A 23976-nucleotide genomic window follows, 5' to 3' on the forward strand; every position below is an offset into this window, starting at 1 on the left:
TTTTTTAATGCAGATCTCTGGGCTGAGGGGTTTATTTCAGTGGTGTTGACTCAAAGCATACTCACTGCAGGGACAGAGGCAGAGGTTGTTTGCAGCTGATCTGAGATAGTTTGTAGACTTTACATCACTTCTTCAGTCACTTTCCTGTGGTTTCTGTCACAGCTATGCAGAATTTTAGGGTTTTGATGCTTTTATGGATTTTTTCGAAGTGCTGCTGTTTTCTGTAGCTACATTTGTCAGCTTTAAGTTAAGGAACTTGGTGGTCTGTGTTAGTCTGCATACTGTATGGCTCACTTAATTTCTGTGAGCTCTGTTGACAGCAGATGATAATTCCTAAAAGGAGGAATTCAAGAAGAGGAATTTTTCCCCCTTGGATACTATAGTGCTTTGCCAGGAAGTACAGCAGCTAGTCTGTGAAACAGCTGTTTTCAGATCTGCTGTTCCTTACATGAAAATGGCTGAAGACATCTCTTACTTGCAGTGCTGATCAGGATAGTAGGGTGCATGATTTCTTTTCATCCCTGTTATTATCCAAGGGCTTGTTTTCATTAAAGCTGTGATCTCCTATCATTCTCAGCAGGGCACTTACCATAGGAGTGGTTTCTTTTGGCACAAGATGCACTGTGGTTCCCAGAGATACAGTGATACCAGGATTAATTTGATTTTCCACCAGTCGTTGTGGTTTTGTGATTCTGCTCACTTCTAGGTGCTTATTGATGTAAAAAGTCAGTTGTTAAGACTTGTGCTGTGACTGTGAGCTGCTGGCTGTGGATGCTCTTTTAGCCTTCTTCTCATGTAACTTAAACCAGAGATAGTTCAGTTGTCCTCATGCAGTCATACTTTGTTCTCCCATCATTCCAGCTGTTACCCTGCTAGGATTCCTGTTGACCTGGTTGCTTGTGCATGTAGAAATTAAGTGGCTGGTCTAGTATTTCTGCTGTTCACAGGAGACATTTAGTCTTGATTGTCAGCTCCCCCGAGTCAGCAGACCTCAAAAATTGTTATCTTAATATTACAGGAATTTTACTGATGATCAGTTTTAAGCTCTAGTTCTGTAGCCATTTTGTAAGAGTAGTTTATCTGTCAGAATTGACTTTCCCCTTCCTTCCTGTTTTGGGGAGAAGGAAAAAAAAACATGAAAGAAGGAAAGATGAAGGATGATGGAAAGATTTAATGTTGTTTATTTAACAAACAGCATTTAGTGGCAGCATTAAGTAGTTCCCCTTTCTGTGCTACACAAATATGTTACTAGCTTTTGAGGGTATATTTTAAGTAATTGATATGAATGTGTATGTATTTTGTCAGTTTGTGTTGTTTGTATTTGTAATTGACATCAGGCTTAAATTATTCTAGAGGATTCTTGTGACTTTGTTTGAGGACCTTGGGAGTTCTTTAGATGCAGTAATGTGGTCCTTAGGTTTGTACCCCAAAAGCCAATATTGAATTTTACTTTGAATTCTGCAGTTTTTCTTCTTGTGTTGTTGATTCGCTGAATGACATTAGGAAGACCAAGCAAGGACTGAGTGCGTTTTGCCTCCCAGGGAAACTTGACTGGTGGGAGGAACAGATGGGAAGGAGCTTATTTCAGGGTAAGTTGGAACAGCTGCCCATTTCCTCTATGGGTGATGGGGTCTGACATAGTGCCTTGTTACAAGACAAAAGCTTTTGTATGGTTTTAAAAGGATGAGATGGGAGGAATAATAGAAACTCTGGTTCTCTGGTTTTCTGTTCCTGCATCTGTTTTGACCCAAAGTTTTAAGTTTTCCTGCTGGTTTATGGTTTGTTCCTTAGAGGAACTGATTGGGAAGGTCCCCATAGGGTCACAGTCCTTTTGGTCACCCCAGTGGTGTCACTGCCTAAATGAATATTTACATTCTGCCCCTTTCTGATCACCTCTTTGCTTGACCTCTGAACAAGAGGAAGATTCTGAATTCTTGAAACACTTGGGGGGTCCCCTGGGTGTGGTAAGCTCTGATTTTTCTGATACTTCACAGCTATTTTAGCCCCTCTTTAAAAATGTCCCTTCTATCCCTCTATTTATGTTAACAAAACACTTTTGCCTCAGAAATTCCTGTTGCTCAGTTACAGACATAAATCAATCCTGTGTGCATAATAATTTGTGAAATGGTGAGTCTTCTCTAATGTCAAAGCATGGCCTTTCCCCAGAATAACCGTGAATGTGTACACAGAATATTGGCTCAGTCAGGAGTACAAGACTGTATTATCACTTGCAGAGGAAAATCAGGGATGCTAATGAAATCTAAACTGAATCCCCAATCTGAAGATATTTAAGGCTTCAAATGCGTTCTCTCAGGAGGCTCTCTTTGGGAGAGTGTGAGCTGAGAAGTGTTTTCTCAGAAAACACTGAAGAAAGAAGAAGGAAAATCCTTGGAGTTTTGGACTGCTACAGAAACGCACTTGTTCCTTTCTGAAATAAGGTTCCTGTCCAACCTGAGGATCTGCTAACTTCAGCTCAGAGAATACTAGATGAACTGCTGCAATTAGGCAGCAGTGATGATGCTGTGGGCAACAGAAGAGAAACATTGTTTTGATTCAGTCTAGCTTGTGTTTAATAATAAAATTGCTCTGTATAATTGACACTGGCCTAGGTCTGTGTGTGATATTTAGGGAGTATAATTATTTCAGATATGCTGAGAGTGCTTGGGGAGTTGGCCCTATAAATCTGAGAGCCAGAATAATCTGCTAGGCAGGGGGCTGCTAGGATAGAGAGTGATTTGTGGCCATTTATGTAGCACCTGTCAGGACCTGCTGCTTAGCTCATCTGGAGCGGTTTGACTGCAGTGCATATTTCCTCTAAGAAGAGATTTTCTTTGAAAAGCTTTTGCACAAGCAGTGGGTAATTTCACATGGGTTAAGTAACATAAAACCTTTTTGACAAAGTGGCAGAAGTAACTCAGAGCATGATTATTGCCAGGGAAAAAGGTTCCTTTCAGTTATCCTCTAGCAATGACAAGGGGCACATTTCTGATTTGATCTTAATGTGTGAGGTAGGGATGGGCTTGCTGGATCTGACTGTGGTGGAAATGAAAATGTATTTTTCTTGTTGGCCAGAAGGGAAGGTATCTGTGCCTCAAGCAGGACGGAGGCAGAATCTGTGAGGAATTAGAAGTTTCCCACTACAGGGGCAGTTTTTGTGTTGGTATTTAGGTAAGCTGTTCCCTGTTCCACTGATTGTTGTCCTTCAGCAGGGTCCACACCAATTAGAGTCTCTGGGAAGGATATGCACCTTGTAGCATCATTGGGGACAACAGTAGCAAAGGGTTAATGCTATCAGAAATGCTGCTGCATGCTGGGGAGACAACAGCATTTTTTATGAGCAAAAATAAAAAGGGCCATCAAAAATAGGACCATCATGTGGCTGTCTAGCCATTTGCCCTGTAAGGATGTAAATTGCTGATTGCAAGAGACTGGGAAGATGTAACCAGGGGAAAAGTCCACTCAATTCATATGCATCTTATTTACTCCTGGGTGCTGTTGGGCACGTGCCATGGGGTAAGCAAACTCTCACTTTGCTTTCACGTGGCTTGGCAGATGTGGAACAGGGTTCAGGTGTGAATAGAGACTGGAACCTCTTCACCCAGCTTTTGTCTGCCTGAAGTATCTCAGTATGGGACATTCACCTCAGCACGCCAGGGCAGCACTCCCTCATTGCTGTCTGAGTGCAGACTTGCTCCCTGTGTGTCTTGGTGTGAGTGGGATAAGACCCCTCATGTCCTCCCACAACCCAACATCGCTGCTGCTGTCCTTGCCCTGCCTTTGATGTGGTGGTATGGGGCAGGTTGCTGAACCTGATGTTAGCCTTGCTGCAGAGTCTGCCAGCTCCTTGTGCACCCTCTGTGCACACAGTTTGCCTTTTCTGGGTTTGGCACAATGTCCCCATTGTCCACTTTTCCCTTGCTGCTCACACAAGCTGCTCCACCTGTCCAGTGTGTGTCAGCAGCTGTCACTATCCTGTGCTGAGCAGAGTAGAGCAGAGCAATCTCTCTCTCTCTCACACACACACTGGAGCATGTTGCCATGGCAATGCACAGTCTGCTGCACTCTGGGTCTCCAGGAGCCAGAAATGATGGTGCTTTTGCAACACTGAGGTAAACATCTCTCTTTTCCCGTATTTAGCGCATCCACCCCTCAGTAAGAGTACCAGCTCCTTTTGGCGTTGGCCTCCCCTTGTCCCCTGCATGAAGGCAGGTAGCTCCAGGCACAGAGAGCATGCCTAGCCTCTGGAGCCAGGCTTGTGTGTGTTTGAGTGGTGCCTCTGGCAGTGGTAGTGGCCCTCCCATCATCAGGCTGTATGGGTTTGCTGTGAGGGAGAAACGGGGTGCCACTCGGCAGCTGCATCATTTGTGGGGTCAGCCACTGGAGCATGCAGTTTGCTTGTGTGGGGGTGTGGCTACAGCTCTCCTGGCTGCCGAGTGGGGAGATGAGTCCCTAGGTGCTTGTTCATAACTCTGCCACAGGTTTGCACTGGTTACCTTGGGAAAATCAGCTCTTTTCCTCTAAGCCTCTTTAAGAGTGTGAAAGTGGTCTTGCTCTCTCTTGTGCTTTGGGAAGGCACCCCAAGGACTCTGGCTAGTGAGTGCAAATACTTAGAGTTGTGGAAATTTGCTGATTTGTCTCTCTGGGGCTTACTTTGTCATGGTGCTGCAGGTTTTCACTCATTTCTCCAGTGCTCTGGGAATCCATCAGTATTTCTCACATCCAGAAGCCTGTAGCTTCTGGCAGTTGATTGAAGACACTTTTTGCAGTGTTCTTTGTTATTGCAGGCAGTAATGAGCGTGGCAGGCTGTTGCAGGCAGGGAAGTGTGGCTGCGTGAACTGAAAATGAATATCTTGCTTAATCTGCTGGCATTTGTTCCAGCATCTTTCTCTCCACCTCTCTTCCTTTCGCTGTTGGTATGTGTGTGAAGGGGAAATTGATGCTGGAGAGGGGAGCAGAGCAGAGCAGGGGAGGAGTTTCTATCAGCGTCTTCCTTTTCTTTTTCTTTTTTTTTCTCCCATCCAGTGACGTGAGCAATGCCTGGAACAATCAGGCTGGCTCCAAACACTGTGCCTGAAGATGCTGGAGAAAACAGCCTAGTGTGCTTTAAGCAAACACTGATTGCTTGAGCCTGGGCTCTCCAGTAGTAACCTTTTCCAGTTCCTCTGCAGGGGATTGGGAAGTTTCATTAGCTTTCTTCTTTCCCATTGCATCCACTCACTTTTGGAAATGATTGGAGTTAACAGTGTTCAGAGCACCAGCAAAGTCCGAGTGAGAGCCACAGGTTCGGTGAAATACTCCCGAGAAGAATCTCTCTGGCGGCAGTCCCATCGGTCAAAATCTATGAAAATCTCCAACTCTTCTGAGTTTTCTACTAAAGAAAGCAAGGTAAATGACTAAGTATTGTTCTGCTTGGTTAGGCTCAGGGTTGGTGTTGGGAAAAGGTTAGGCTTTGCAGGAGTTAAGAGCTCCAGATGATCTGCAGTGATCACAGAATTGCTGTCAGATCATGAAAAAAAATCTCTGCATTTGAGGAGAGACCTGAAGGTGAAAGAGCTCTGATGTTATAATGATCAAGTCTTAATTGAATGCCCTGTCATGGAACTTGGTGCAGTAGTAAATAGGAAAAACTTGCTGGTGACAGTGCTAGTTGGAGCTCTACTCTTGGGAAATGTGCCGGAGTTGGCACGTGATGTCCTTCAGATTATTTATTTAATGGGAATTATTTTCTATATAAAAATAATTTTTAGTCCTTACCTACAGCTCTGTGGTTTAGTAGGTGTGGATGCTAGGTGAAAATATTTTCTCAATTGCATGCATGATTAAATACTGCTGCCAAGTATTTATTAGGAAGGCATTGCTTGTGCATTTATAGGAATGCATTAGAGTACTGTGATGGTTGGTAGCACAGGCTATTCCCAGCTGCTACAGTGACTGTGTGCAGCATCTCCTCACCCAGCCCAGCCCAGTTATTCAGTTCCTAAGCAAACAACCCCCACACCATGCAACATCTCTCTTTTTTCCTCATCCCTCTCTCCCACACAATAATGGAAATGCACCCAGGAACTCCTGGCAAGTGCTTTAAGAGCTGTGTCCCTCTCAAAGGTGCTCCATGTCTCCAAGGGTTGGATGAATTTTATGCAGTGACAAAAATATGCCTCTAATTTCATTATTATTGGCAATTGATTCTGACCTTGGGATTAAAAGATATGACCTCTTGCAAAGGTGTGCATCAGCCAAGCATTTAACTATGTCTTGGGTCCATGTGCATGCAAAGCAGGCACCATGCATGGATCTTCCTGTGGTGTCCCTTCCCTAAATCTCCTTTCTGTTCTGTGAGGAACCTCCTCTGCCATTGGTGAAAAGACCCCAGCACTGCACAGTAGTTCCTAGCAAAACACTCTCTGCTTGCTTACAGGTTGTGTAGCATTTCAGAGCCTGAGCTGTGTAACTTAAATCACAGGGTAATGCAACCAGAAATAAATGTTAAGTATTTTTTTCAGTTCAATTAAATGAGCCTCTGTCTTCAGGACCTTATAAACCATATCTAATAGTGTATTGCTGAGTTAGGGTAGAGAAATAGCATGGCCATCATTTTCAGGCTGTTGCTGATGCAGTATGTGCTTTTCCAACAAATATCAATGTAAAGGCTGCATCTTGCAGGTGCTCTGGGACCCTGCTCTCATGATCACTTTCACCCTAAGCATGGGAATAATTGCACGGTATTTGGTGGGATGATTTATGCATGAAAACTCGCCTGCGTATGGTAAAAACTCAAGTCTTTTGACACTGGATGAATTACTTAATCTCTGTATCTTCCTCTCCCAGGTTTTGTGACCACTGTGTGTGCATGGTGTAGTGTTCTCAGGGCAGAGACTTTCTCCCAGCGATGCTGTCTGACACGATTCGTTAACTACTGCAATAATGAAAGCTCTGTGGTCATTCCTCCATGGAATTCATGTTTCTTCCTTCTAAGTGCTGTAGGTTGTTATTTGAGAGATACCCACTTCTTTTCCTGCCTATCTCAATATGCTGGGAAGAACACTGCAGCTTTGTTTCAGTTTGTTGTACTGTTTCCTTATTTCAAACAAAGGTTTTTGTATCTGTAGGGCATCTGAGTTGCGTAAAAGCTGTGTTATGGAGGGCTGAGAAGATCCCTGTATTCCCTTCAGTGGTGCTTGCCTGGTTGATAAGATGACAGATGGCTCTGCGAGTGATTGGTCTTGTGATTTTGGACAGACCTTTCCATCTCTCTGTTCCCCCTTCTGATCTTTGTCTGCCCATTTTTTTGCTGATGTCACTGATTTAGAGAACCAATTTATAATTGAGCTTTGGCTATTCGATACTGTTGTGTTGGTGGAAGAACCTGGAGGTTAATCTGTAGTGTGGCAAAGGAGCTCTTTTTATTAGTGTAACTGTGCATATATGTTTGTGCATAATTTCTCAGGAAATGTTTTCAGTTCTAGGCTGAGCTTTTCTGGACACCAATGCCATGTAGATCTCCTCAGTCTTAAGTAAGGTTTGATTTGTAGACTACATATTTCTGTGTGTGTGGCTCCCTCTTTGTGTCTGGACTGCCTTGTATTTTATCTGTCCCCATATAAAGTGAGTACAATGCTCAAGACCTGTTTCTGTGACTGCTGCAGCTGACTTTGGACAGGAGATAGATTTTAACCATTTGTTTCTCAGAAACATACTCCTCTTTTACTCTTCACTTATATGACTCAGCCTATTTTGGTAAGCTAGAGCATATTATGTATCCTCGTGCTTTAGTAGTATGAACAAAGCGCCAGCATGGTGCCTGCAGAAAGGGTCTCCCTGATGTCAGTGTCAGAGAAGCTAGGTAGCCCAAGTATCTTTTATCTCCTTGACACACATAAGGTAGTGCCTCTGTGTGGACAGGCTTCACTAGGGGGATGCATCCCAAGTGTGTATCATAAGCAGGTACCACAGCTTTAGGCCAGCAGAATAACCCGTGAAATGGTGCTGTGAATTTTATACCATTGTTCGGTGGAGGGCAGGCTCAAGTCGAGACTTCGGGCAAGGTGAGTCTATGTATCTTAGGATCATCTGTGTGACCTAGCATGCTCAGTAGTCTCTTTTTCTGACAGACTTTTTTTTCTGCAGCCAGGGACTGAATTGCTAAGTACTTGTGCCTGTCCTGCCTGCAAATACACAGGGCCAGTAAAACAGTTTGAAATAGGCTATGTAGGAAAAGGCTGTGGAGGTGCTCCTCTATGAAGAAATACTTCTCTAGCCTTTTCTCTATTTTTCTGTAATAATTCAGTATGCTGCCTTTACAATAACACTGATGAAACACTTCAGCAAGTACAGAAAAAAATCTTTTCAAGCAAGCCATGTATATTAATACAGAGGATGCATTTCTTGGGTGGCATTAATTTCCTGGGTCTCAGGAGCCACAGCTAACCATCCTTTTCTGTTTTATGATGGTATATCTGGCACAATCTTTCTTTCCTGTTTTTTCTTTCTCCCCCTCCCCCTCCTTCTCCATATACAAACCAGATTTTTAACAGAGGAGTTTCTCTTCGAAATGTTCTCCTCCAGTTGGTGACGCACTTGAAATTCCCTGGGTGAAATGATCTCCCTTCCTTCCTTCTAAAACATTCCTATCAACCCTATCTCCTCCTACACCAAAACAGCATTCATCAGTTCCATATGCTGCTGAACAGCTCTGTGCTGTTTTATGAATAATGTATGCTGGCTTGTTAGAAGAATGTTTGTTGTACAAACCAGTGGAATTTAAAATTGAGAGCAATATCAGCAGACGTGATGCCATGCACTAATGCACAGGCTTATTGGGGTACTATTTTGGCACCCTTGCTGCATCCCCATCTGAAGGGGGGAAAATGCATGAGAAATTGAGAGTGTGTGGGCTTTGAATCTGGCAACGAGCTACAGGCACTCAGTGATCAGAACCCTTATCCTCCCTTTGCCAGGTGTTACGGATCCATGCATGAGGACAGGAGAAAATGTCAAGATTTGGGTTTTAAGGCGGGTGGCAAATAGCAGGTGGTGGAGTAGTATAGATCTGTATTCCAAGTGAGGGCCAGCCTTCAGATAGTGATCTAAACAGCAAGCTACGAGTGGTATATAGCAACCAGTATAGCTCCGTATCCAGACTTGGCAGAAGGCAATGATACACAGCTATGCCCTGGTCCAGAGGATGACCACATTAACAGCTATTAGGGCTCTGTGTGGACATTGTGATGTCTAGTATCTGTTGCCTCTGTAACCTGTTTTATTTTTGTAGAGTTCTGCTGCTTCGGTTGTTTTTTCTTCCTCCCGTAAAGCACATATGGCAGGAGCTGGAGCTGATGCCTATCTGACTGCTCAGCTCCAAAGGGCAAAGCCAATGGACAGGTGCTGAGTGACTGGGGGAGCTGTTGTGACTGCAAAGACTGAGCATGTCTTTGCCCTCAGGTGTTTATGGGGCTTCCTTGCTACTTGAAGTCAACCATGCCATTATCAGCTGGAGGTGAAGAAGAAGTGTCTCCAGGCAGGGCTGCCTCTGGAAGTGACTCCAGAAATCAGGGAGGAGCTGGATGCAGGAAAAGACCGTGGGAGATGAGAACTGGAAAAGACAGTCTGGGTCATCCCTGGTGTCTCTACGAACTTAGTTTTGGTTTTGCCTATTTACTGGCTCACAGTAGGTGTTTCCAGCTCCTTTTCACTGCATGGAGCAGGTGTAAAAAATGTGTAGTATATTCCTTTCCCTCTTGCTAGGCTTTTCTGCATGGGCGAGTGCAAACAGAAAGTCAGTAGCTTTCTTCTGTGTTGCTTTTTGAGGGGAGGAATTGTACAGTGCTTTGGGATCTCTTCAAGCGTCTTGTACCCTGCTGGCCAGGTTTTGGGGGCCTTGTGCCTACTCGTAACTTAGATGATTTACCACTCTTGGTATCTGCATAATTTGCTGTGTCTTTGTTCCTGTGTACACACCTGGTTGTGCCTTTCTTTTGTGCACTGCTTCTGCATGCAGAGGCTGACTCACAGCATCACTGGCAGCTGGCAGGTGACAAGAGCAGCCTATTTAAATGGGTTCAGTGGTTCGTGCATGTGACAGGATTTTGAGGAAGGTGAGGGTGGTGAATGATCTTTTTTCTCTTGGTAGCTTTGTAAAATAAACCAGAGTTCTCAGGAGCATTCTCTCCATAGTTTTGCTTTTCTTTCCAATTGGAATAAAAGTACCAATTTTAGTAGTAGTGAGAGCTTGTGAAAATCTGGGGTTTTTGTGGACCTACTTGCTTACAAAAGGGAAATGGGGGTGGAATTCAGCAGTTTTTTAGAGCTACAGCCTTCCACTTAAAAGGGAAAGTGTTTCGTGCCTAGTTTATGAACAAACACAAACAAATGCCACAAACACATAACAAATCTAATTTTTTTACACTTCGATCTTCTGAGGGTCAAATTGGAGCTGTAGGAAACTGCATTGGAGTTAAAACAAGGAAGTGCCTATGATTTTGCCTACTGTTCTCCTTTATGCAGCAGTCAATTTCTTTTATTCTGCCTTCAAAATTGCGCTTGCTTCTTCAAGGAGTTTATAGCCATGCAGAGCCTGAGGTGTGATGTACCTAGAGATCAACACTTATCAGAAAGGGGAAAGCTGTAAGCTGTAAGGAGTAGGTCTTTGTGTTCTGGATAATAGGGATAAAAAGTCAAAGCATTGAAGTCAAACACTGCTGAGTAGTTGGTATCTGAGGGTTTGGATCCTATTCGGAGTAGCTTTGGGTGACAAAAGAGATAGAAAGTCTTTCCACTTTCTGACTGGTATCAGTCCAGCTTGGATGATGACACCTGTGCGATATTCATTCTGTCATTCACTGCTCTGGTTCAACCTCCTATTTTCTGGCTTACATAGCAAATTTGCCAAACACTTCCCAGGCTAGCAGGTAGGAAGTGGTGATTATTGTCAATCTGTAAGAGTGCTGTAAATGAGAGCTTTTTTTTTTTTCATTTCCCAGAGAGAAAACATGAGTTAATAAAACCTGTCCTTGCAGCTAGCTAAGTACAGTGAGAGTCATGACCATGCCGTAATCTCTGATGATCTTTGTTGCAATTTAGCGAAGCATTTAAGTGCTTGTCTCCAAGTTTGTTTGATTTAGTCATACTCTGGAGAAATGTGTATTGAAAAGAACTCCTCTCCGTATCAGAGCCTTGGGGAATAGCTGTGAGGTAAATCAGGGAGCAGGTGCTGTGCTGTACACGTATGGTTCCGGTTGCAAAACATGGCAGGAGGAAATTTTACTTCTCTGGAACATGTGAGAGCCCAGGTGGATATCAGGAAAATGTTAAAGTAGAAATTGTTTTGGAGAAGCGACATAAAGCAGCTCTGAAAGGCTGGTGAGTCCAGCAGCAAGTACGCAGCCTTGCCAGCAGTCTCTGCCAGAGAGGTGAATTGGGGGGCAGGCATGAGAACTCATGTATTTGCATCCCTGGACAGGTCTGCTTGCTGAGGTCTCAGTGAACATGCCTGGTAGACACACAGAACATACACAGGTTCACAGAACACAGCTGCCTAGGCTATGCATACTCTAGAGTTTTCTTTCTGTTTTGTAAATACCAGAAACTTTTGACAGGCTCTGTTTGATGGTCTGTGGGGGGCACCATGTCCTTGGTCAGATGTGTGCCGTATGACTGGGTTGTTGTCTGTTACTCCCTAAAGAAGGAAGATGATGTCTGGCTCATTAGTAGAGGTTGAGACAAACATAGCTCTCTTTTAACAAGGCAAAAGCCTGGGGCATTTGTTATCCCTGCCCCAATCTGGGCTGCTGCTTTTGTGTGTTCTGCTCTTTGGCTGCAATGATCCCTAGAGATGTGCTTAGCAGTGAAATCTCATAAAAACCTGCACAGGGCAGGTGTTAATTTTCAGAGGTTTTGACCCAATCTTGTTGGCATTTGGGCCAGGGAGTAACAAATCTGTTTCCTCAAGCCAGGTTTTTGCTGTTTCTGAAACACATTGAGCTAGATGAGGAAAAAAATATTGCTTCTGAAAAACTGGGGAGGCAGCTGAAGGAAGTATGCAGCCTCTTTGCTTTGTATTTGGAGTCATTTTTTGGCTCAAAATGTAAGAGAATATTTTATTCATAGCAGGAAGAAAAAAATAAGTCAAAGAATAAGACAGGGGCTTTGGCCAAATCATGTAAGTGCTTGATGACTGCAGGAACCAGTATCAGCATGTGTTTGTGTACAAAAATGGAGTTGTGTCTAATTCTGCTGAACTGGCAGGAGAAATATTAACCCTTTCTTTTGCTTTCTTTCTGCAGAGTGGTCTTGAAATCTCTTGATAACTCTTCACCTGAAAATTAGCAAGTGCCTCCAAATTGCCAGAAATGCCCATCCGTTCACCTTTGGCCGTCTGCTTTTGGTTCAGAGTGCCTATATACTTCAGAGAAGATAGGTTTTTAGAAATAGAGAAAACCCCAAACTTGGAAATACTTAATCATATCTCTCTGAATGGCACAGTGAAGCTCAAGTTAGTGGTGAGGACCTGTCTTTGCTAGCTCAGTGTCAGTAGGATGAGGCATGAGCATTCTTTGTGTTTATATCTGTTGTATTGCTCTGAGAAACTTACTTTCTTGGAACACTGTAACCAAGAGTTGCTGCCTGTGTAGTATCAGCATGAAGTGAATTGTACCATAATGTTTGACCTGCTTGTGTATGGTTCGGTTAAACCAGATTTCCAGAGAGCTGAATATTAAGGATCTTCAAATAAGACTTCCAGATTCAAAGAAGAGCCAGTGGATGACAGAATGAAGAGTGGGATATGCTCATGGTATTGCTCATGTGAATTCAGCTGTGGCATATGCACAAGACTAATTTCAACTATTCAGTTTCCAAATTATTTTTGGTTTGGGTCAGCATTAAGGCTATCTAAATGTTACTGTTTTTGTTGAGCATCATGTCATAGCTATTATAGTATGTGATTTTCAGGCTTGTTCATACTTTATGTGCTACTTTTTGCTAATCATGTGCATCAACAGTTCTTCTACATGTTAACATATTTTGAGGCTGTGTAGGAGTTATGTGCCAGAGGGAGTAAATCTAGCTATGTATATAAGGTGAATTACAAATGCAGATTATAGGTGTGAGAATCAGGGACATTCCATACCAAAATACTTCACTTGAGTGAAGTGACCTATTTGAAGAACTCCATTAGCTTGTTAATACCAGGGGTTTATCCATTGTATGCATCAGCTCGTGGGGGGCTGAAATAAGACATACTTATCCAACTGATATATGTACTTTCTCTAAAAAAAAAAAAATCCATCCCAGCTGTCTGATACTCACCCAGTCTTAAGTCAGGTTTCAGACCCTTTTCTCTGCAGGCTTGTATCAAAACCAGAAATGTTACCTTTGGTGTCAAACCTACTGGGCACCTCTCCTATGAGTTGAAAGAGGAATGGTGTTAGTGGACAGCAGTCAAAGACAGTGATCTTGAAGCACAAAAGTTGCTTAACATTCATTTTCTGTTTTGCACTTAGAAATTGAACATGTTTATGTTTAGGTGTGTGACTGGGAAAGCATTCAGGTGTCTGTGAGGCTCAGAGACTTTGGGTAGCTATTCTGGCAAATTTTCACAGATTGGCCCATATGATGAAATCTTAAAGTCCCCATTAAAGTCATTGACCAAAAGGTTTCATTGAGTGTCAGGAATTAGACTGAACCTCAAATTTCAAGGTCTTGTGGCTTTTGCTAGCTGGAAGTAAAGTTCAGGTTTATTGCCACCTAAAGAGCTAGAATGTACCAAAGTCTATTAGAACCAGTGAGATGTATCCCAGAGTCCTGAGGGAATTGGCTGATGTAGTTGTCAAGCCACTCTCCGTGATATTTGTAAAGTCACTGTAGTCAAGAATTTACCATTGTATTGGTGAAGTCCCAGTGACTGGAAAAGGGAAAACATTGTACCCATCTTTTAAAAGGGTAGAAAGGAAAACCCTGGCAACCAGGGACCTCTCAGCCTCACCTCTGTGCCTGGGAATATCATGGAGCAGATCCTCCTAGAAGCTGTGCTCTGACACATGGAGAACAGGGAGATGATTCAAGACAGCCAGCACAGCTTCACCAAGGGCAAGTCCTTCTTGACCAAGTGGTCCTGAATGATGGAGTGACCATATTAGTGGACAAGGGAAGGGCTACAAATGTTATTTATCTGAACTTCTTTAAAGCCTCAGACAGAGTTCCTCACAACATGCCTGTCTCTTAATTGCAGAGAGATGAATTTTATGCATGGACTGTTAGATGGATGAGAAAGTGGTTGGATGGTCATATCCAGAAAGTAGTGGTCAATGGCACAGTGTCCTGATAGACATCAGTGACAAGTGATGTCCCTCAGGGGTTCATACAGGGATCAGTACTATTTAATGTCTTCATTAATAACATGGATGAAGGCACCCTCAGGAAATCTGCTGGTGACACCCAGCTGAAGGATGAGATGGCATCCAGAGCGACCTGCACAAGATAGAAAAGTGGGTGCCTGGGAATCTCAAGAGGTTTAACAAGACCAAGTTCGGGGTGCTGCACCTGGGTCAGAGCAACCCTTGGTGTCAGCACAGGCTGGGGATAAGCAGATGGAGAGCAGCCCTGGGCAGAAGGACTTGGGTATGCTGGTGGGTGAGGGGCTGGATATGACCCAGCCATGGGCACTCCCAGCCCAGAAAGCCAAACGTGTCCTGGGCTGCATCCAAAGCAGTGTGGGCAGCAGGGGAGGGAGGGGATTCTGCCCCTCTGCTCTGCTCTTCTCTGCTCTGGTGAGAGCCCACCTGGAACCCTGCATCCAGCTCTGGGGTGCCAGCACAGGAAGGACATGGAACTGTTGGAATGAGTCTAGAATAGGGACACCAAAGTGATTATGTGGACGGACCACATTTCCTATGGAGACAGGTTGAGAGAACTGGGTTTTTTCAGCCTGGAAAAGAGAAAGTGCGAAGCTGACCTAATTATGGCCTTCCAGTCCCTGAAGGCGGCCTACAAGTTGTTTTTACAAGTGCATATAAGGAAAGGACAAGGGGCAATGGTTTCAAACAAGTGCATATAAGGAAAGAGAATAGGTTTAGACTATATGTAAGGAAGAAATTCTTTCCTGTGAAGAGCACTGGAACAGGTTGCCCACAGAAGCTGTAGATAGCCATCCCTGGAAGTGTTCAAGGACAGGTTGGATGGGGCTCTGAGCAACCTGGCCTGGTGAAAGGTGTTTCTGCCCATTGAAGGAGTTGCTTTGGGTGGAACTAGATGGTCTTTAAGGTCCCTTCCATGGCTATTTCATGATTCTATGTTCTTAAAAAGGCACAAACTACAAACCCCCAAAAATTGCTTGAGAAAATGACTGTAATCTTAAAACACACATTCAGTATTTTTTTCTTAGGTGGAATTTCTGCTGAAGATTCTCACCTTAGCATTAGCAGATACAGGACTTTCTTGATCAGAGACTGCTTGCTTGCTGATATTAGCTGGATGTCTTTACTCGGCATATTAATGTATGTGTAGGAGGGGTCAGACAATAATTCCATCTTATTTCTCTCCCTTTACAGGCCCTCTACAATTCAATCAAGAATGAAAAGTTGGAATGGGCAGTGTAAGTATGCTTCTATTGCAGAAATTAGAAGTTTAATGGTAGTACCTGCGTAGTAATCTGTTTATATGTCCTACGTCACCATCTGTGTGGGCTCCAAAACTTGTAGAAGGTAGCCAGTGTACTGTAATGAGTTTGCTTTTTTGTTAGTGAATGACCTGGCAATATACAGCCTCATCTGTTTCTCCAGCAAGGGGAATTGTTAATGATAGGAGCCAACTGCATTTGTAAGGAAAGAGGACATTTCATTTAGTAGGAAACTTCAGCCTGAAAAGAGAGAAATTAAATCCTCTGTTGTTCTATGGCTGCATAAATAAAACAGAAGTTGACGTCTCCCTTTATCTTTCTGTTCATTGTGTCAGAGCTGCTGAATAGAAACACACTTCTTGGATTGAGTTTCCTGCTGTTGGTTTATTGTCTTGGTTTGTCTCCTGATTAAGTATGGATAACTTGACAACAACCTAATGTGAAAGATGATAAATGGACAAAGTCTGATATCACTCCCTCCAATCCTTAGTTGCTTTTGACAGGATAACACTTGTTAACTGTGTAAATGCTGCAGACGAGAAAAAACTTCAGTTTCAGATTTCTGAATAAAATGACATTTCTCTGTGCTTAGGCTTTATGTAGTCTAATTATGACAGGAAAGGGCAGAGCTGTCTACTTTTGATTTTGCCACTTGCAGAAAAGTGGATTTTGGTATAAAATAGGAAAATGATGTCTTACATATATTTTAGCTATACAAGGGTATTTCCCTGCACATATTTACATATGTGAAACTTCACTTTCTTGGGAACAAGGTATGTCCGGAATGCAGGCTCCTGCACTTCTTATGCTAGATTTTCTAGCAAGTGCCATAGGTCTTGTAGGCCCGGTGGCTTTTTTGATCTTCATTGTTTTAAGTTCATGATCTGCAAACAAATTTCTTGTTAGGGTGTGCAGCCTCACAAGAGCAGCTGGTTCAAGTGGGATTGCTGTCCCAGTTCAGAAGTGTGTTAGGTGGTGTCAGAGTAGTAAAGAAGGTGTGCTTTTAATGGGAATCAGCAAGAAGTGCCATCTCTGATGAACATAAAAAGTCATGGTGGGAGACATTTTCACAGACTCTGTCTTGGACCTGGAACACGCTGTGTGAATCTTACATGTCACACCAAAGCTGTTTTCCAGACGCTGTCACAGGTACTTTAGAACCAGCAGAATCCATTATGTGACTTTCTCAATGTCAGAATTTTCCTGCAGCTCTTGCCAAGAAACTATACCGTGTCTAATACACTTGGGCAGCCTCCAGGTGGCAACTGGCTCATGACTGGCTCTGCTCCTGTGAACCTCAGTCAAGGTGATTTATGAGATCTTGCTGTTGTGTAGGTGGTAACTGCTTTGGCATTTACATAGTCTAGTCCATGTCCTTTGTTTGGGGGAAAATTCCAAACAGACTGGAAAAGTGATAATTCAGACTCTTTCTTAAATAAGGCTTTGGGTGGATGTAAAGCTACTTTTTTACAGGAGAATGCTCAAAGGTGCCAGTTGTTGGCTCCAGTCTGAGACTGACACATAGCTAGGACTGATGTTACAATTAATTTCCATGATGAGAAACAAAGCTCATTCTGGGCATAGTCAGTACCTTTAGAGCTGAGAGTACTGGCTGGAAGAGGAAATGTGAAGATGTTTCTCTTCATTTTCATAGAGATGTGTGGTTGGTGTAAAGTAATAACCCCAAGAAGCCCTGGGGCTGCCTGAGTTTGAAGGAGGAGGCACATATGTCTCTTGCTCTGCTGTTGTGATCTGCAGAGAAAGCTGAATGGGAAGGAAGCATGGTCAGTTTTGTTCTGGTGGGACCAAAGAAAATCATGTCTCTTCCAAAGATTATTCTTTTGCTTCCCTGATGCAGTTGGCAGGGTAAGAAGAGGGAGGTAAGGCAAAGGTGAAGATAGGACTCCAAACCCCTGTATAAGCTCTCCTGCAATGCTGGCATTCCGAAGGAATGCTTTTCCTCCAGCCAGTAATCCTTTGAGGATCTAAGGCACTCATCAGCTAAGCAAAGGTTTAAGAGCTGCTCCGGAAGTACATTATTTAGTGCATTAATGGCTATCAGTAAGTCCATAGGCAGGAAAGGATAATGGTGAAACATAAGATGGGGAAGGACTGCTATCTAATCCTTATCTTACTAGTTGTGATCTAGATGTGTTATCATTTTAAAGAGTTTGCACATCTTAAAGAGTACATTTCCAGTAGAATTATAGTCTGATCCAAAGCCCACACAAAGAAAGGGCTACTATTGACTTCAATTTTGTAATCATGAGAAGTGACACCTTAATGAGCAGATATTCTCCAGAGACTTTCAGTAGGAGTGTTCATTTATCCTTTTTGAACAGGAAAGCATGAGTACAGCTCTGAAGAGAGAATTGCATTACAGTTCTTGTTCTGCAGTGGTGCCTGGTTCAAGTTCTCCACAAAGTTAAAAGTGAATTATCTGTAAATTAAGGAGGTCTGACCTGGAATTTATACTGAACTGGTGAATGTGGGATCCTGAAAGCCACTTCTGCTCCACACTGCTAGTCCCAAAGGTGTGAAGTATTCTTCGTGTCTGTTGTGGATGGCCTTAAATTTGAAACAATGGAAATTTGAAATCAACCTTAAAAAGGTTTTTTATGAATTTAAACCAAGACATAGGTTTGCCTGGATAAAGTACAGAAGTGCTTTCATTGGAGGTTTTTGTGAGCTGGTTGTTCTGTCTGGAATGGGTTAGGAAGATCCAGCCACAGATGCAAAGAGATAGATTGCCTGGCCTCCTAACATCCCTTTGTTGTCTACAATACTACATCCTCCCAAGGTTTTTAGGTGTTTCTCATTCTTTGACTTTCACACTGATCATCGTCAGCTTTAAGCTGAAAAAGAAAAATCCATTTGATTACAAAGGTGCCAGAGCTAAATATGTTTTATTTGCCTGATGTCTGCATGGAAATGTCATGGTGGCCATTATTGTTTTCCTTTGTTTGCAATACTGTGTCTGTTTACTGTTGAAAGTAATAGGAGTAATAAAAAAGCATAATCTTAAAATAGGTGATCTAGAATTAATTTATGAACTCCCAAAGCACTGCTTACAAAATTGCTAAAGCCAAATGGCTGTATTTGAGTCAGTTGTATCCCAAAAGCCTTCTCTCAGCAGAGCGGTGTAGTTTTCAGGAGAATCATTTGGTTTTTAACTAGCCAATGATATTCTTCTCTAACCAGAGAAGTTTACAGGGACATGGTATATTCTTTTTTTGTTTATCCGAACTACACTGATAAATTATCTCCTTTCAGCCAAAACAAAACAGGTCATTCAGTTAGTGATGGTGGGAAAGAGATGCTGTCAAATCAAACTGTGATGCTGAGATCAGGGTAGTTATAAAGACATCTGTGCTGAAGCTCAACTTTTTCTAGGTCAAACTGAGAAATCTCTCCCTATTATAATTAACTTTTTTCTCCCAAGTTCTAGGATGCTTCCGGTTTGCAACTTCTTGACTGGTTTTAGAGTGGGGGTCACATGGTATTCAACCTGGTTCTCTTCCTTCCCTCCTCCCACTGGGAAAGATGCCAAAACTTCTCTCAAGTCAATTTCCTAATACAGATCCTGCTAGTTTCACGGATGCATGTTACAAACCTGAATTTTTTTTTCAATTGCAATATTTAAATAGATGATCTCAACTTTCTGCTGTGTCATATAAGGTTGCTATTTGAACAAATGCAGAAGAGATGAAGCAGAGTTTTAAAAATGAAGGGCTTGACTGCATGATTCCAGATCAGTGATTTCAGAATTTTCCAAGGCAGAGCCTCAAATTCGACCATAGATTGTAAAGAAATAATTTTACTACTGAGAGAATTGAATGATGCTTTTCTCCCAGAAGACAGAAATGGGACTTTCTTGTATAGGGTCTTCTTGGGAGAGGCAGGAAATGCTTTTTTTCACCAAAATGGCAACATCTGGATTTTTTTTTTTTTTCACATCCGTGTGTTTAAGAATAAGGAGCAAACTCTTTCTAGTTGTCAGTTATCATGTATTTGGGAAGGAAAACATTGCTGTTTCAATGCTGTGACTGCAAGTTGATAGCACAAGCAGATCCTGGGTTTGGTGTGCTGGTTCTCATGGGCAGCCAGAGGGTGGTTACTGGTCTCTCTTTAGCTCCTTTTCCAAAGAGACAGGCTTACAGAAGTGAACTGAAGCTTCTTGTTTTGGGAAGCCTTGCAAACGTCATGTGCCATAAGCAGAATCTTAGAGAAACTCTACAGATGGTAATCTTTTCCTGTCACCAGTAGCCTGCAGAGAAGAGACACTGTGGGTCCGATTTCCTATGAATGGAAAGTGGGACTTAAGACAAGTTTTGCAGCTATCGACCCTTTTCAGTCATCATGGAGGAGTCACCAGAGGAATTGCTTCCAGACCCGAGTAGGGAATGATTTTCCTCTGCTGATCAGGGCAGAAAAATCTCATTAGACTTCTGCAAGCCTAATTGAACCTTCATGATGATGTTTTGCCTACTGAAGGGTGTTTTGGAACCATTGTGGGGTTTTTCCCCCTAAATGCACAAGGATTGTGTTACTTCCTGTATGAAATGGAAAAGAGAGGCAGTGGTGCTGCCCTCCAAAAGGATCTGAGCTAATGCCTGTGTGATGCCACGTCCATGACTCTGAACATACCTGCACAGAGATTGCCACTGACTCTTACCCACGTCACTGGAGGCCTTCGCATTGGGGATGTTGCAGCACATGGATGATCTGTGAGAGCCATCTGAGGATGGGCAGGTAGTCACAGTCCCCACAGTTTAGGGTTTCAAACAAAGATCAGTTTTCAGGCTTATGTATCCAAAGGCTTCCCTAAATTTTTTGCAGCTCTTTCTTACAAAAGTACCCTAAAGGCTTGTTAGAAGTAAGCTCAGATCATTAAATCCCTGATAAACAGTATTTTGGACCTATCTATTCAGCCAGCTTTGGAAGATACCTGAGGGAAAGCTAATACCTGAACTTTTTTTGCTACTTTGACATTCCTCTGAATCATCTTGCTTTCTTCTTATGTTTGACCACTGAAGTAACATGGAGTATTTGTGCAAATGAGTCCCAGATCCCCTGGTTTTCATCCACTTTTTGCTTGTAATGAGTCCTTCCTGCCTCTTTGTCTCCCTTCATTGCCTCTTGCAGACTGATTTGTGTATCTTCCCCTCATGCATCTTGTCAGAGCACTCAGCTGGCAGAAATGCCTGAAGCTTCTGAGTCTCAAAGAAGTCCCATTTTCATGATAGAACAAAAGACCAGTTAAAGGTTTGTTCAGTGCTGCCAGCAGCTGTGACAGCAGATGCTATTTTGTCCTTTCCACCGTGTCTTTTGAGGAATTCCTGTTTTAACAGGTACCCTAGAAGTGCTGAGTTTAAGAGCACTGCCCCCAGCTCTTAGTGGTGTCCAGGATACCCCACAGGATTGCTCATCCCACCACTGTGGCTGCTTGGTTAAGGGCACTAGTATTTTCCCACAAGACAATTGATCAGTATACAGTAATTCATTCCCATAACTCCAGAGGAGATAGCTTATTCCAGGAAAGTGTTAAGCCTTAACTGCAGTTGGTCTCTGCTGACAAGGAGAAATCTGCTGTGTCCTTGGCTGAAATCCCAGAATTCACAAGGCACTTCTGTGTGACAAATCAGCCTGTGTGCTTATACCCTTTGAGAGATTTTAGTCTGGATTAAGTGCCTCAGACTCATGTTGAGAGAATTTGCTTCTGGAATGGACATATATCTAAGAAACACATAACACACAGTGGTTCCGACTTACCAGCAACTAGCAAGTAAACCCATGTAGAGTGGGGACAAGCAAAATTGTCAGAAATGCCTGTACCTTTTCAATTGGGAGAGGGCTTCAACTAAAGCATACTTGCTTTGACTAATAAAAAATTTTGTAGAACTTTCTGTGCTGGAGTGGAAAAGCACACATCAGTAGGCTAAAGATGCAAGGACTGCTCTTCCTTGCAGGAATCAGGTCTTGAAGTAAAAGTTTTGTTCCTCTTAATTAGGAGACCTTGCAAGACAACATCATGAAGGTATGGTGCACCTCGTGACTATATTTCTATAATTTATATTAGGTGACCAAAGTCAAATGCTTGGGAACATTCCCTGCTACGACAAGAGTTCACTAATACAGCCCCCATGTTTCTGGATTTGTTTTCCTTGTTGTCAAACCAGTCTCTTAGCCTTTTTCCTCCTTAGACTAAGTTATTCCCCCAAAGACCATTTCATAGAATCATAGAATAATTTTGATTGGCATCATCTAGTTTGGAAAAGACTTCCAAGATCATTAAATGGAATCTTTGACTAAACATCACCCTTTCAACTAGGCCATGGCACCAAGTGCCACATCAATTTGTTTCTTGAACGCTTGCAGGAATGGTGACTCCACCTCTCCTTGGGAAGTTTGTTCCAATGCTTAACCACCTTTCGGTGATGAAATTTCTCCTGATGTTCAACCTGAACCTCCCCAGGCACAGCTTGAGGCTATGTCCTCTCATCATTCACTGGTTGCCTGGAAGGAAAGGCCAACCCCCACTTGGCTACAGCCTCCTTTCAGGCAGTTGTGGAGGGTAATAATAAGCCTCCTTCGCAGCAGAGCTGAGGATAAGACAAATTTGTTGCTGTAGCCTGCAGTTCTTGGAAGACGTTTTTTTGAATGGTTCCCACAAGCAGCCCTGGTACCAGTGTATTGCTAAAGGAGCTTCTGGATTGATATGTGCTTTGCTAATTGTCACATAGTACATGCTTTTGAACATATAGATGTGTTTGAAAGATCTACTTGAGCTTGCTCTCTCTGCCAGTCATCTGGGTCCAGTGAGATGCATCAAGTTGAGGTCCACCCCCAACTGGTTAGCAATATTAGCCATTGTTATGCTCAAATTATTTTTTTTTTAAATCAGATGCTGGTCTCAGCAGGTGTTGCTACCATGACTTTCCAATGACAGCCTGACATACCGTACTCCCTGACACACCTTTCCTAGTCACCTGGAGGGGAATGTATGCGGATTTCAAAGGATGAAGGGCTACTCTGTAATCTGGCCTGTTCTCTGAAAACTGTTGTCCTACTGTTGTGATGGACACCTTTTACTTCTAGGTTGCCTAGTCCTTTTTACCCTTTGCCTGTGACAAGCAAAAAGGTATTTATTAGTCAGGCAATGCTTGTGACTTGCATTGTTGTCCCCAAGAGCTCTATGGAATACATTGCCCTGATAAGTAACGTTTTCAGCAGCATTTTGTTTCCAAAGTAAAGATGACATAATTCACCTAGTGTGGTTTTTATTTTTAAATTACTAATTTTATACTATTCTGCAGAGGAAAATAAAGAAAAATAGGTAGAGTCTGTGTTTCATATGCTAAGTTAAGGGGTAAGCCACAGTGATCTGTAGTATTCTAATTCTTTTCATCTACATGTGAGCTCATGAAGAAACTGGGGATTTTTCAGCTGAACCCAGCAGGCAAATATTTCCCATTTTAGTGCTCAAGTACATGGAATTAAAAATAGGCAAATTTGGAGGACACAGAACACTCTTGAAGTCTAATCTTCTGAGACAATAATGGAAACTTGGGCTTTTTGAAAATCTGTGTGCTGGTGAAGTAGGTGAACTGAAGCTTTGCCATAATATGTCTATATTTTGATATATTTCTAGGTTTCTCCCTAAGTATGGCCCCCTATAAAAGAGAGAGGTATATTTTGACAAGGAGTGTTCAAAAATTGCTGAAAGGAAACTTTGCTGATCAGTCCATCCTTCATGCATGATTTTCACTGCTTTTTAAGGGATGAAGAAGAGAAAAAAAAATCTCACTCCGATGGTACAGATGAAAAGGATAATGGGAACCAGACAAAGGCTGTCAGTCGAATTGGCAATGCAAATAACCCATTCTTGGACATCCCTCATGACCCCAATGCTGCCGTGTATAAAACTGGATTTCTGGCTCGGAAAATCCATGCAGATATGGATGGAAAGAAAAGTGAGTAATTTTTCAATCCTAATGTGTTATTTTCTTGTTATGTCTTCACAATGCCACTTGCCAATGAGCCCATGTACTTCTCAAGGCGAATAGTGCTGCTTCATTAGGGGAAATAGCACTAACAGGCAACACAACAACTGGATTATCACACTCGCACTGTTAGGCCAGAATTTACAATGCTCAGTGCCATTTGCAGCAGCTCTAGTGCATAAGAAGTAATGTGATACAGCAAAGCCTTGTGAATTTTTGGGCTAAAAGAAAATAGTGGTTTACAGATAGAAAATAATTTCAAGTGAGTTACAGTAGCTGTTCTGCAGTAATTTGAGAATTCTCCTTTTCCTTATATGACACCAGATTGTTCCAGATCTCCCCTCCTCTCTGGGTCTGTCTTT

The 23976-nt window shown here is 42.7% G+C and overlaps 1 protein-coding gene across 2 annotated transcripts in view; it reads left to right on the plus strand.

Moving 5' to 3' along the window:
• Positions 1-23976, plus strand: part of PSD3 (pleckstrin and Sec7 domain containing 3) — a 98019-nt gene that overhangs the window by 51523 nt on the left and 22520 nt on the right. For both annotated transcript variants that reach the window (XM_031059069.1, XM_031059070.1), the window contains exons 9-10: positions 15544-15587; positions 23391-23584. In XM_031059069.1, the coding sequence (XP_030914929.1) occupies positions 15544-15587; positions 23391-23584 (238 nt within the window). The remainder of the gene's footprint in view (positions 1-15543; positions 15588-23390; positions 23585-23976) is intronic.

This window comes from Geospiza fortis, unplaced genomic scaffold, assembly GCF_000277835.1.
Source record: "Geospiza fortis unplaced genomic scaffold, GeoFor_1.0 scaffold167, whole genome shotgun sequence".
In the NCBI taxonomy this organism is placed as follows: domain Eukaryota; kingdom Metazoa; phylum Chordata; class Aves; order Passeriformes; family Thraupidae; genus Geospiza; species Geospiza fortis.